At 50.1% G+C, this 14119-nt stretch overlaps 1 protein-coding gene across 1 annotated transcript; it reads right to left on the bottom strand.

Moving 5' to 3' along the window:
- Positions 1-10816: 10816 nt before the first annotated feature.
- On the bottom strand, positions 10817-12604 carry LOC123120599 (uncharacterized). Its single transcript, XM_044540603.1, has 2 exons — positions 11426-12604; positions 10817-11186 (listed from the first exon to the last, which is right to left on the bottom strand). Exons 1-2 carry the CDS (start codon positions 12007-12009, stop codon positions 10817-10819), a joined length of 954 nt encoding a protein of 317 aa, XP_044396538.1. The 5' UTR covers positions 12010-12604.
- Positions 12605-14119: the final 1515 nt, after the last annotated feature.

Consider the following 14119-nt stretch of genomic DNA (forward strand, 5'->3'; position numbering starts at 1 on the left):
ATTTCTTTGACAAGTTAAAGTACTTCCCTTCTGCAGATCAATACATCTCTGCAACCTCTATTTTGATCTTCCTTCGATTATTACCCTCCGGTATCTCGAGGATATCAAAGGACCGCGTTGCTTCCTATGAGTCTTCATCTAGTATTGCTTCTCACCAATTTCATATTTCCCTTGGGTTCTGATTTATTAGTCACTCAAGAACACCGATAAGTGAATCGATCCCGCACCGAATCAATAACTCTAAGTAATTTTTGTTGCTTACGAGTTAAATAATCCTTCAAGTCATTCCTAGCCTGATCGGGTATATCATTATCGTGCTAATTTTAACTGTGCTACCCGGTCCTTATTCCCGGAGCACAACTTTCGATGATGAGCTAAGCTTACGTTGATCTTCCTCATCATATCATTTCGCCATGAATAGCAAGCTTGATTTCGAGTTTGTGTCGTACCCGTGGTTCCAATAACATTTCGCATCATCATTCCTTTGACTTGATGTCATCGCCGATCGATTACATCTTCATGAAATCTCTCGACAAATGTGTCATGATCACCATCAACATTTTGATGCTCTTCTAGGATATCAATCGAATTCATGATGAGAAATACCATCCTTGCCCCTCGAAGATTTGGGTTATCATCGACAACATTCTTGCCTTCCCCCCTACCCAAACTTGTTCATACAAATTTTGGAAATACATCTTTTTGACATGTCGATGGATTGCTACTGAACCCATCGGCCACCTCCTCATCTTTTCCCTGATAAAATAGCCTGATATGTTCTAAAAATTCCGATGGATCCTTTGTGTTCCCAAGGTCCGACCTTTACCTGATGACCATGTTAATGTTATACCAAAGCATGATTGTGGTACTCCGAACCTCTTTAAAACCATTTAGAGGCACATTGCCGAATGTTTCTTGATCTATTATCCAAACACCGTTGTATGGGTAATATCATGATTCTTCCCTCACCCCTTTTATCTAAATTCTTTTGAACTTGCTGTCATATCATGTATATCCTGCTCCGCTTCCCCTTGGGAAGGATATACTCCCAATTCTGGTGTGTAAACACATTTTCCTTTCCATTGGTCTGATTAATCCGATAATTTCCTTTTCCTTTTCATTGGTTTGTTTAACCTTCTTGTGATCTATATGATATAAGCAGAAATAATTCCCTGCTTATAAAACGCCCCGATGTACAACCTTGTCAGTCAGACCCCGTTACTATTGTTGATGACATTCCGGTAACCACCGATGGACGCGAACCTTGCCGATTGGTCCGCCTCGTTCAATGAGCAGGAATATGGTTCTCTTCGTCCCTCGCCCTTGGTACCAACGTTATGACCAACATAACTGATAGGCTATTCTCTGACATGCCTTGCTACCATGGCCGTACAAGATGTCGGTGCCCTTCCTACTTTTAATACACATGGTGGGCCCATAACCCACAGTTCCACAGGATCGAAACCTGACTCTCCTGTACATCCCTTTTTTCCAAAATGGTTCCTCGCACTTGGCTTCGTATGAAAATCCCGAGCCACATTCCTAGTGATCTATTGTGGTATCAGCCGCAATATTTATTCCTATTGCTCTGAACCCCTTTCACCATTTGTTTCAGGCAACGAACGATTGCCTACCCAGTTGAAGCTTATTATTTCACCTCTGTACCTTACTCTCGATGACTTTCTTGGATTTCAACTCGAGAGATGCCTCTATGCCACATTCAATGAGATAGCCCCCCCAGGTACCTATCTTGCTGTTAGCTCCGCCCTTCCCGAGTCTTCCCCCTACTCCGCCTCTTAAATCTCGGGACGAGATTTCATGTAGTGGAGGAGATTTGTAACACCCGGGAATCATGCTACAGTGATCTCCCCTTTAATGATGCCATGTCGTCATGTTTTTCAAACTAAATTGCCACTTGATGAAAATCAAAGCCAAATTCCATTTGAAATACAAGTAAAATATTTACTTATTCTATCATGCAAAATAAAATGTTCAAACTGTTGCAAATATTCCATAATTAATTATGGTGGTGAGCCAACATTTTTGTAAAGTCTTTAATTGCTCCTAAGTACATTTATCAGTGGCTAAAAAAGTAATTAAATGCCTTTTATAAATTATAAAATATTAAATAAATTGTTTAGGTGCCAGACTTTTTGTGGCAGTGCTCAAAATTTTCCTAGTATTTGTTTTGTCCAGGTTCACATTTTTTTGCAAAGTCATTTGGTGGCTTATTTAAATACAAATGGAGGTTGTTAAAAGAAAACAGAATAATAGAAATAAAACTAAAAAAAGAGCACATGCACAACTGGGCCTCACCCAAGTCGGCCCACCTAACCCCCCGGTCGTCTTCTTCTGTTCACGACCGTGCCCGAACAGGGGCGCGTCCCCGCCGAACCACCTCGCCGGCCATGCCGCGGGAGGATAAGGCCTCCACCGAGGCGCCCCTCCCCCTAGATATTTTCTTCCCACTCGCCTCACTCCTCCTCGGCGCCCTCCCTCCCAGATCCACCTCTCCCCTCGCGAGCTCGTCGCCACAGATCGCCGTCAACGTGGCCACCGTCCACGACGCACTTTGCCAATGCGTTCCCAAGCACCGCCGTCGTCGACTACGTCATATGCTCTGACCAGTGCAAGCCGGGAGCCACTGCAGCGAGCCCGGCAACCTCTTCTTCCCCTACGGCCGTCTTCGCCTTCGTCGCCGATTCGTCGCCATCGATCTTCCCCGAGCCCACCTGAGCACACCTATAGGACCAACGTGAGCACGCGCCTCTTTCCCCTCTCTTCCCCGCGCGTTTCCGGCACCGTAGCTCCTCCTCCCCGTCGTGCCCGAACGCGGCTCCGCCTGACCTCGTCGCCGACGATGCTCTGGCGACCAAATGGCCTCGGCCCCGTGCGCAACTCGCTCGCCACTTCGCCTAGATCCCAACGCGCACACGCACGCGACTCGCCGTGCCCCGCAACCCCCTGTTCGCCGCTCACCGGAAACCCACCACCACCCGACTCGCCGTCGGCGACGTTCCCGGCCGTCCCCGGCCACGCCACCACCTCCATTCGACGGGGTGTGGACGGGCCGTTCGAACGGGCCAAACCACAGCCCCGGAGATGCCCTGTGGGCGAAACCCAAAGCTCACCCGCGCCTCGCCGCCGCGGAGAGCTCGTCGGCGCAACTCCGGCGCCGGCCGCCGACGTGGCACACCTGGGGCCACCCCCTGGGTCACTGCCAGTGGGGCCCCTGGTCCCTTGTTGACCAGTTGACCTGGTCAACTGTGCTGACTGGGCAGGCCCCAGCCACTGACGTGCGGGCCCCACCGCTTTTTCCTCTAACTAAAATGTTTCAATAAATAAAACTAATTAGTTTAGCTAATTAGTCTATGACAGGTGGGGCCTACCTGCTAAATATCTTTGTTTAGTTAGTTTTAAAACTCTGTTAGTTCTCTATCTGTGACATGTGGGTCCCACTGGTCAGGTTTGACCTGGTCAGCCGCTTTGTTGACTGCTGAGGTCATCAAGACATCATGCTGATGTCATATTTCATTTCTGTTAATTTATTTAATTCCAGAAAATGTTTAAACCTTTAGAAATTCATAGTATTTAAACCGTAACTCCGATGAAAATGTTTTCTACATGAAAGTTGCTCAGAAAAATCCAATGAATTCGGATACGCGGTCCGTTTACCTGTCAGATGCCTCTAACTATCTGAACATGGAACATTCCCCCTCCGCTCATCTGTTTGACACAGGTCAGGAACCGGGAATACCTTCCCGGTTGAATTCCCACTTCACCTTTATCGTGTAGCCATACGTTAGGTCACACCCCGCACATCATATTGCCACGTTATGCTTTGTGATGCTATGTTTGCTTTATATTTACTGTTTCTTCCCCCTCTTCTCTCCAGTAGACCCCGAGACCGATGCTGCCCCTGTGATCGACTACGTCGACGACGACCCCTCCTTGCCTGAGCAACCAGGCAAGCCCCCCCTTTGATCATCCTGATATCGCCCATTCCATTCTCTCATGCGTGCATTAGATTTTGCTATTGTTATTGTTTGCTCCTATTCTGATGCCTAGCCTGCTTTTGTAACCTGCTTATCGTTACCTACCTGCTTATCCTAAACTGCTTAGTATAGGTTGGTTAGTGATCCACCAGTGACCCCCACCTTGTCCTTGTTGCCCCTGCTTCATCATTGAAGACCCGACCAACGGGATCGAAGACCAGGCCCCGGCACCGCACGTCACTTTCCCCTTAGTTGCTCGACACTACTGGGTTACTATCGAGTGTCGAGGGTGAGACCTCTACATCACTTCTGCTGTTAACCCTGTAGTGTAGCTATTCGGTCGTGGTCATCGGGGGTGATTCCGCCTTAACCACTCCCGATACGACTCTGTCGTGCAACCCCTCAAGTGTGAACCTCGGGGGTGGTTCCTCTTACGTTCACCTTGATGATTACATCGAGTGGAATTCACCGAGGGTGATTCCTCGGGTTTTCCCCTTGATGTTTGGACACACAGATACTTGGACTTTACAGCTGTTTCTTGGAAAGGCGGGTCGACCCTAAGGGTTACCCGCGAGTGATGTGGAGACGGGTTGACCTGGAGGGTGCCCGCGAGATAATTACGAGGCGTGGCCGGGCATTCCTAGCCCTTGCCGCAAGTCCTCGAGATGGGGCGACGGGGTCACATCTTTCGTGAGTCTCTGCTTGTTACCGCGCGTTCCTAATCCACTACGGTTTGGATATTTGATCCGAGGGGCCTCTGGCCTGATAGCACTAACCATCACGTGGGCATAGTATGGGCGTTCTGCGTCGTATACATCAGCCGAAGCTTAATAGACGTCAGCAACTGAGCAGCGCGCGCCGGGTTGGACTGCGTAAGCACCTGCCTTTTTGAAGGAGGTTGCTAGGTCTGCTCACCGGCCGCGTACGCAACGTGCAGGAGTTCCCGGGGCGATGGCCCATGACCCCTGGGGGCATAGGTTTAGTCCGGCGTGCTGGCCTCTCTATTAAGCCTAGGTCGGGTTGCGGCGTATTGTTTGGCCGAGGCCGGGCATGACCCAGGAAAGTGTGTCCGGCCGGAGTTAATCGAGCGTGGTGGGTAAGTTGGTGCACCCCTGCAGGGAAGAAAACATCTATCGATAGCATGTCCTACGGTAACGGACACTTGGAGTTGTATCCCGATCGATACAACTAGAACTGGATACTTGAGATGAGACATGGATATGAGGTGATAACTGGATAGTATGGCTCTGGGATTGTTTTCTCGCAGGGAGTCGAGAAAGGATCTCTGGCCGAGGTTGATAACAGTACTACTACTTTAGTTATGCTACTCTACTCCCTCCTGTTGCTACAAGATGGTGGTTTCCAGAAGATGCTAGTCTTCGATAGGACTAGGCCTTCTCTCTATTCTGGCATTTCTGCAGCCAGTCCACATATACAGCCTTCCTTTGATAATGTTGCATATGTAGTGTAGATCCTTGCTTGCGAGTACTTTGGATGAGTACTCACGGTTGCTTTGCTCCCCCTTTTCCCCCTTTTCTTCTTCTTTCCGGTTGATGCAACCAGATGACGGAGCCCAGGAGCCAGATGCCACCGTCGATGCCTACTACTACGTGAAGGCCGACGACGACCAGGAGTAGTTAGGAGGCTCCCAGGCAGGAGGCCTTGCCTTTTCGATCGATGTTGCTTTTGTGCTAGCCTTCTTATGGCAAACTTGTCTAACTCATGTCTGTACTCAGATATTGTTGCTTCCGCTGACTCTTGTGTATTCGAGCTTATGTATTCGAGCCCTCGAGGCCCCTGGCTTGTAATATAAAGCTTGTATTATTTTAATTTGTGTCTAGAGTTGTGTTGTGATATCTTCCCGTGAGTCCTTGATCTTGATCGTACACATTTGCGTGTATGATTAGTGTACGATTGAATCGAGGGCGTCACATCACTCTCCTCGATCTGCACACAATTCATGGAGTCAAGCACAACACCGAGTTCATGGCTAATTGAAGAGCATGTAGTTAAAACAACATGACTGTCACTCTTCTCCTCTCCATCCCCCCTATATTTACTCACCATGCCCACCACTACTTACCAACCCCCTCTTTTCTCTCACTGTCAACCTTCCTCCTCCCCATCGCCATGAGCTCTAGCTCTAGCTCCAACGCCAACCCCTTCCCTTGGGGTATTGGCTGGAGGGCCTTCTTCCTCGGGTGGTCGGCTAGTGACCGCACCAAGTTCGAGAGCACCATGGAGGTGTGCTCGAACTTCGGCTCCATGCCGGACATGCAGAACGAATTTAATGCAGTGCTCATGAAGGCCGCTAAAGAAGAGCTGAAGACGCTGATTCCTGACCCAGCGAAGGGCGCGATGGCAGTTGACATCATTCGCTGGGCCATGAATCAGTCCGTCTCCGACGACGCTAAACAGAGGAAGAAGTGGTGCAAGTAGAAGACCTACTGGGCTCCTAATGACCGCCATGCCGCAGTGTACTGGGAGACGGCTATCGCGCCGCCGGCGGTCATCGCTGGGGAGCCTAAGGAGGAGGAAGAAAAAGCAGTGCACATGCCAGCGAGGGCGCCGGAGCCAGGCCGTCGTACCTGGCAGATCGACCTCAACTTCGCCGAGGACGACGACGACAACCTGCCGGTTCGCACGAGATGAAGAAGAAGGTGAAGGCCAGCGGCTCGACCAGCCGCTCCGCACGCCGGTGACGGCCGCCGCAGTCAGCCGGTTTCCGTTGTGCACCTCCTATCCCCCTATCCCCCAATCCCCCTTCTGCATTCCGATCTTGCATGTATGAACTCGTATGAACTGCTATGAACTAGTATGAAGTACCCCTATGCTTATCTACCTCTATTCCCCATTCCCCTCCGCCGTGGATCGAATCTATCGCCGTGGATCGAATCTAGCGTGCATGTCGAAGAGAGAGAAGTGCTTACCACCATTGATGGAGTCCGGTGGTCTTCTTCCTCTGCTCCGATCCACCGACGCCGGTGATGGAGTCCGGTGGTCTTCTTCCTCTGCTCCGATCTGCCGCCGCCGGTGAGAGTTGGGAGAGTGGGGAGAGGGAGCGGTGAGGCTAATAACTGCCGGCGCTTCGGGAAGCAACGCGGCTTCTCGAGCGTGGCCGCGCGCTTGCAGCCGCCGCCGCCCACGTGCACCGCTCGGGCCTGGCCCTGGAGAAACTGCCGATTCGTGTGTTCCCAGTGAGCCAGGCCCAGAGGTGCTTTAAGAAGCGTGCGATGCAGGCCCAATAGTGTATGCGGGCTATCAAACAGGCTGATCACTTTTCGCGTGGGCCTGGTCGAGGCCTATGCAGGCAACCAAACACGCCCTAGCTGAACATTCCACGAAAAAAAAACAAGTAACTAGTTGACAAAATCTGCCAACAAATAGGACTGAGTCAATAGCAGTACTAATCAAACTCATACAGGGAACCAAACGGCAAAAGAACTGGAGGAGTGGCCGGCCAGCCGGCTGTTCATGCAGATGCAGGCAACAGCATTGGCAGCAACGAATTAGTGGCTAGGACACAGAGCTCCCTGTCGTTGGCTGCGTGTGTGGCCCAGAGTACAGAGGTGGAGATTTTGCGCGAGTCAGCGTGGAGCCTGTGTGGCGGCAATCGCACCAGATGAGATGGAGCAGCCTAGGGCTTGAGTAGCAATGCCGGGTGAGATGAAGCAACCGAGCAGGCGAGCAGTTGAGTTGTGCATGCATGAAGATGATGGGCCTGTGCGTGCATCAGAACATGGGACAAAGTCATACTTTCCCTATTCCACAATGTAGTGCGCCCGCACTTTTCGAGATTCAAAGTTTGACCATAAATTTAACCAACAAGATCGACTGTGGGGGAGACAAAAATTATATACTGAATTCATATCGAAAATACGAATTCAGTGATATAATTTTTGCCCCGCCGCAGTCGGTCCCGGTATTAAATTTATGGTCAAACTTGAATCTCGAAAAGCGCGGGCGCACTACATTGTGGAATGGACTGAGCCCAGCGACCAAATTTCAGGTTCACTGGAAGGAAAATAGACTTAAGGTCAACATGACCAATGGTCTGATGCTTCGTCGACCCATGCGATGAACCCGGACTGAATGGCAGATTAGGATATGTATGCAGTATCAAGTATGAACTTGTCTAACGGTAGGTGTTATGCAGTAACTGAAACTTGGTACTATCAACTTTCGGGTCCAACTAAATATGAAGATCATCTAGCTTGTATTTTGTGGCCTACTTGGTATGTAAATGTACACATATGTAGCCTGTAGTTTAACCACCCTGCCACCCTCCTTAAAAATGTACTGCCTTGGAAATCAGCACTGCGATGTCGTTGTTTAATATTCACTATACTAAGGGCTACAATACACTCAACTCATTTCGCACCTTAATATGAAATGTGCTATGCTGAGATGCTAAATCAAATTTCCAATCCAACATTTATATTTGGACTAGAATTTTGACCAACACTTAATATCTGGTCATAAAAATAATGACTACAATGTCAAAATGAGTGTTTCTTTTTTTAGTAGAATTCCGAAATGATGCAATTTCCTGAAAAGAAAATTTAACCTTTTTCATATGGATTACATGCTAGTTTCATATCTTGAATGTAAGGTTTCTGTTATGACCGGAATTTCACCAAAATTATGAATTTTGCGCGTTAAATATTGATAAAATTTATGAAAATCAGTATGCTATTGTGAAATTCAAAAAAGAGGGTTCTGTTTTGACCAAAACGGTGAATTTTCTATGCAAAAAATTACATATTGTTTAAAGTGAACATGCTTATTTCATAAGTGAAATTCAACATTTTTCAAGAAAGCATGATTTCAGAATATCACCCATTTTTCATATTTAAAAAATGAGGTTTCTATTTTCACCACCATGTTTTTAAATCTCGAAAACGAGGGTTCTGTTTTGACCAAAACGCTTAAAATCCAGCGCAGAAAATATTGAACATGCTTATTTTATATTGGAAAATCAAAAAAATTCAAGAAAGCATGATTTCAAAATACCTTTCGTTTTTCATATTTCAAAATTGAGGTTTCTATTTTAACCACCATATTTTAAATCTTGAAAAAGAGCTTTATGTTTTTTTTACTAAAACGCTTAAATTTTAGCGCAAAAATATTATAAATTGTTTCAAATGAACATGCTTATTTCATATTTTAAAATCAACATTTTCAAGAAAGTGCGATTTCCAAATATCACACATTTTCATATCTTGAAATGAGGTCTCCATATTGACCAGCATTTCATCAAAATTATTAATTTTGCATGTAAAATAATTAACTTTTTTTAAGGAAATCAACATGCTATTTTTCATTTTAGAAAATGATGTTTCTATTTTGAAATTTTGAAAAAAAACGTAGTATAATGACTCTAATCATGACACGCACATTTTGAGTTAATAAAAGTGTTTTTTTTTAAATCTGGTTGGTTCTATCAATCTAATGTAAATCAAATTTGAGTAAAAAAAAAACCTAGTAGTAGTCGAATGACTCTAATCATGACTGAAGATAGATACTGAATCGACAATGTAAGCATTAAGCCGATCACTTTTTATAAGCGACTGAATGGCAGATTAGAACAGAACCACTTCAAGGAAAACAAATCAAATCCAATGGCTTAAAACCCCAGATTGTATATATGTATGTCAATACATGCATCCTTCAACTAGTACAGTACTAGTTAACAAGCTCCAAATACAAGAGTTCGTCAATCACCATTGTGACCATCCGCCTCATCATCCTCATCATCACCGTTGGCAGGTACCTCTACCCAGGCCATCCTGCGCATCCATTCGCTGTACTCCTCCTCGTCATCCGCCTCCTCCTGGTCGTCGTCATCCTCCATCGTCTCGACATCCACACCGATGGTGAGACTGAGGAAGACAAGCTCGTCGCCCCCGGGTGGAGCCTCGGGTACGATGCAGAAGCCGCAGTCGGGCAACCCGCTAGAGAGCGACGAGGTTAGGATCGTGTCCAGCGTCGCGACCTGGGTCTGGCCCCTGAACCAGGAGAAGCTCGCGATGCACCCGATCTCGTACTCCGGCGCGTGCGCCTGGACGCGGACCAGTGAGACCACTTTCACCGTGGTGTCCGGGGGCCCCACGTGGAGCAGGAAGAGGTCGCTGTCGTCGTCTTGGTCTTCTTCGTATTCTTTGCTGCCGTGGAGGACGTGCATGCCGGCCTTCACGGGCACGTCGAACGGCTCGAAGTATTTGAACGCCGTGACCGGCCACTCGTGCTCGGCGGCGAAGTGGTCCAGGAGCGCCTCCGTCGTGCCAGCGAAGCCGCAGCCTTGCTCCGGGCAGAAGCATGGCGCGTAAGGGCACGCCTCTGTTGGCGCATAAGCCATGTCCCCGCCGAGGTGACCGGTGTCGGGCGTGCCAGTCCGGTCCGTGGCCGCGTCGAGCCCATATTTAGGCATAGTCTGACCTTGGTCTGGCCATGGTCCGACTAGTGTATGGCTTGCGTGCGTGCGTGTGTGTGGCGCGGGGTGTGCGTCTGTGTGCGCACCTGTTGCGTGGGTAGTTGGCGATAGTGGCGGGGTGACCGCGGCGTTCTGTTGGAGCCCGGCCGCGTTGATCGCGTTGGTGCCCGACGGGTGCGTGAGCCAGGGCGTGTGGAGCGTGCGGGCGTGGAGGAGTGGGGAGCGCGGCGTCGTGTGGGCGCGCCCGTGTATAAAGCTCCACCCCGCGTACTGTTGTTTGTGTGGGGCTCGAGTTCGTGTTCGAGGAAGACGCCGTTCGTGCGGCAGGCGTTCGTGCGCCGGAACCACCGTGTCTTGTGTCTCCCTCCTTTCTTCTTCCTCGATCGTTCTAGCGAGAGTACAGAGAGAGAATTCCGGTGAGAGGGAGGGCTAGGGCTAGACACCCAACACTTAGCATCAGAGCTACAGGTTTGCGGCCGTGGCGCGCGGTGGCGCGCGCGGCGAGCGCGTCGGGCATGGAGGTTGCAGCGCGCGGCGAGCGCGTGGCGACCGCGACGCGCGGCGACTCCACGGCGGTGCGGACTGATGTCGTGCACGCGAAGAGCACGGCAGTCGCGGAGACGAGGAGGTCGCGGAGGAGCTGTGTGGTGGCGCAGAAGTCGCGGCGGCTCGGCGCGACAACCGTGGGGGCACGGAAACGCGGCGCGACGGTGCACGGGACTGCGGGCTGCTGCAGCGGCAGTGGGCGTCGGCTCGCGCTGGAGGCGCAGAGGAGATGACGACGACGAGTCAGGCGATGTCATGGCTTAGGGGGTGATTGTTGGCGCATAAGCCATGTCCCCGCCGAGGTGACCGGTGTCGGGCGTGCCAGTCCGGTCCGTGGCCGCGTCAAGCCCATATTTAGGCATAGTCTGACCTTAGTCTGGCCATGGTCCGACTAGTGTATGGCTTGTGTGCGTGTGTGTGTGTGGCGCGGGGTGTGCGTCTGTGTGCGCACCTGTTGCGTGGGTAGTTGGCGATAGTGGCGGGGGTGACCGCGGCGTTCTGCTGGAGCCCGGCCGCGTTGATCGCGTTGGTGCGCGACGGGTGCGTGAGCCAAGGCGTGCGGAGCGTGCGGGCGTGGAGGAGTGGGGAGCGCGGCGTCGTGTGGGCGCGCCCGTGTATAAAGCTCCACCCCGCGTACTGTTGTTTGTGTGGGGCTCGAGTTCGTGCTCGAGGAAGACGCCGTTCGTGCGGCAGGCGTTCGTGCGCCGGAACCATCGTGTCTTGTGTCTCTCTCCTTTCTTCTTTCTCTGATCGTTCTAGAGAGAGTATAGAGAGAGAGAGAGTTCCGGTGAGAGGGAGGGCTAGGGCTAGACACCCAACAGCCTCCTCGCGCTCCGCCTTCTCGCCGCTGGCCATCATGGCGGTGCACCCGTGCGCGGCGTTGGAGCACGGCACGACGATGGATTCGACGACGCGCTCCATGGCATGGCATCGTCTGGAGACGGCCTTAGAGCACACGCTGCAGGCCTTCTTCTTCTTCCCCGGGAGCTTGTCGCGGCAGGGCGAGCAGACCAAGTGCCCTAGTTTGCACTGCATGCGTGCATGCAGAGAATCAACCGGACATGGTTCAGAATTAACGTCGTCAACACATGAATAATGAAAGTATACGAGACTAATATATACATACAAGAAAATCAATATGATTACCTGGAAGATGGGAGGGCTGAGGGGGTTGGAGCAGACGGGACAGTCCAACACGTCCTTCTTGAGGACGAGGACGCCCTCTCCCTCCTCTTGCCGATCATCTCCTCCTTCCTTGTATGTCGGAGATTAGCCATGCCTCCGCTACCGCAGGTTTATTTCGGCGATTAGCAACGAACAAGCGACAATGCAACCTTCCCAACAAAATCGGCAATTTCTTGGGTGGCGAAACGAGAGTTCAATCAAAATTTGGGGGACTCCCGGCTGTGACGATTACAAGGGCGGATCTATGTATCTGTATATAAAGGGCCAAAGTTATCCGTTCCCTAGTAGCATACGTGCAGCCTCTGTTCGAGTCAGACTCAGATAGGAGGTGTTTTCGTTTCTAGTAGTGTCTGAATCCGGCTCGTATAGAAGTCCGGCAAGACTCCGTGTGCTGGGTCGCTTCGAGCTGAACGCGCATGTCAGTCCGAAGATGCTTTGGAAACTCTTTTCAGACAGATATAATCATATGAATCAGTGCTAATTAACTTATATTTTGTTCAAACCAAACAGGCTCAAACAGGACACACCTTTTTGTCACCAAAATGTACCCCTTTTTCAGTTTATTAGGCTCATCTAAATATTCTGGGATTTTCATTCTGTAAGGCCCATAATAAGTCGAAGTTCTGGCAAGTAAAAATGATCAAATTAATTGCTCATACGATCGAGACATGTGCTAGAAGAGGTGCCACCGATCTATCAAGCATGGGTGACAAGACTGCTACGGCAATGGTGAAAGGATCGATATGGTTGACTAGAGTGGGGGTGAATAGGCAACTACCAATTTTTAGTTCTTTTAATCAAATTAGGCTTGACAATAAAATAGGTTGTCTAAAAATGCAACTAAGGGGACAACCTATATGACAAGCACAACAACAAGCTCACAATCAAGCACAATATACAAACGCAATATTCTCGAATACGCACAAGCATGCGTATCATTCATTATAGAAGAGAGGGAAAGACTCCCCAAAGTGATCGTCTGTACAGATATTTACAGTTAGGCCTTGCCCAACTCCACCCAACTCACGCACCTAACTACTCAGGGGCCACCCATAGTAAGCCCTCCGCCTCTCGGATCAGGCCAGCCTTCACCCACCAGCTTCCCTCCTATTTGATCTGTCTGATGCAGGTCGCCAGAGACGGCGTTGCTCCGTTAAAAACGACGTCGTTGCGGTGTTTCCATATCATCCACATGCCAAGTAGGAATTTGGCACGCGTGTGGTTCTCCGGTGTTCCGTCTTGCTCCTGCCTGATGCACCACTCCTCCAACGATTCGTCAACCCTAGGGGTGAAGCCTTGTCTACCAGTACCCTCCGCGAACCAATGCCATACCTGTCGTGCGAATGCGCAGTTGATTAGTAGATGTTGTATGGTCTCCTCCTCTTGATCACAAACGGGCATGCATCTTGGTGTGGGAGCCCTCGTCACACGAGTCTATCTGATGTCCAACAGCTATTCTTGAAGGCAAGCCAGGTGTAGAATCGGCACTTGAGGGGTGCTAGCGATTGCCAAGTGAAGGCCGCCGTCGGCGAGGCCTCCAGTCCCATGAACCTCGCGGGGTAAGCAGAACGTGTCGAGAACTGTCCATGCTTCTCCCAAGCCCAGCACTGTCCTCAGAGTCCTCCGTGAGCTGGATGGTAGATATCTTGTACCATAGTCTTAGGAATTCCTCGAGCTCACCGGCCGTGAGGTCTGGTCCGACGTCCCTGGCCCATGCATTGTTAGTTATCGCTGCCAGAACAGTCCGTGTCCTTCGCGTATGCCTCGAGACCCTCTCATGTACTGCCGGAGCAAGCTCACATATTCTCTGCCCATCTATCCATCTTTCCTCTCAGAATAGCGTTGTCCTGCCGTTTCCCATTGTGACATGAGTTGTTGCGCGGAATAGGGCCATGGATTCCTTCAGCACCGGTATGTTGAACTCTGCCCACGGCCTAGAGCTGTCGATGGAGACGAGGAT

The sequence above is a fragment of the Triticum aestivum genome, chromosome 5D (genome assembly GCF_018294505.1).
Source record: "Triticum aestivum cultivar Chinese Spring chromosome 5D, IWGSC CS RefSeq v2.1, whole genome shotgun sequence".
Lineage (NCBI taxonomy): Eukaryota > Viridiplantae > Streptophyta > Magnoliopsida > Poales > Poaceae > Triticum > Triticum aestivum.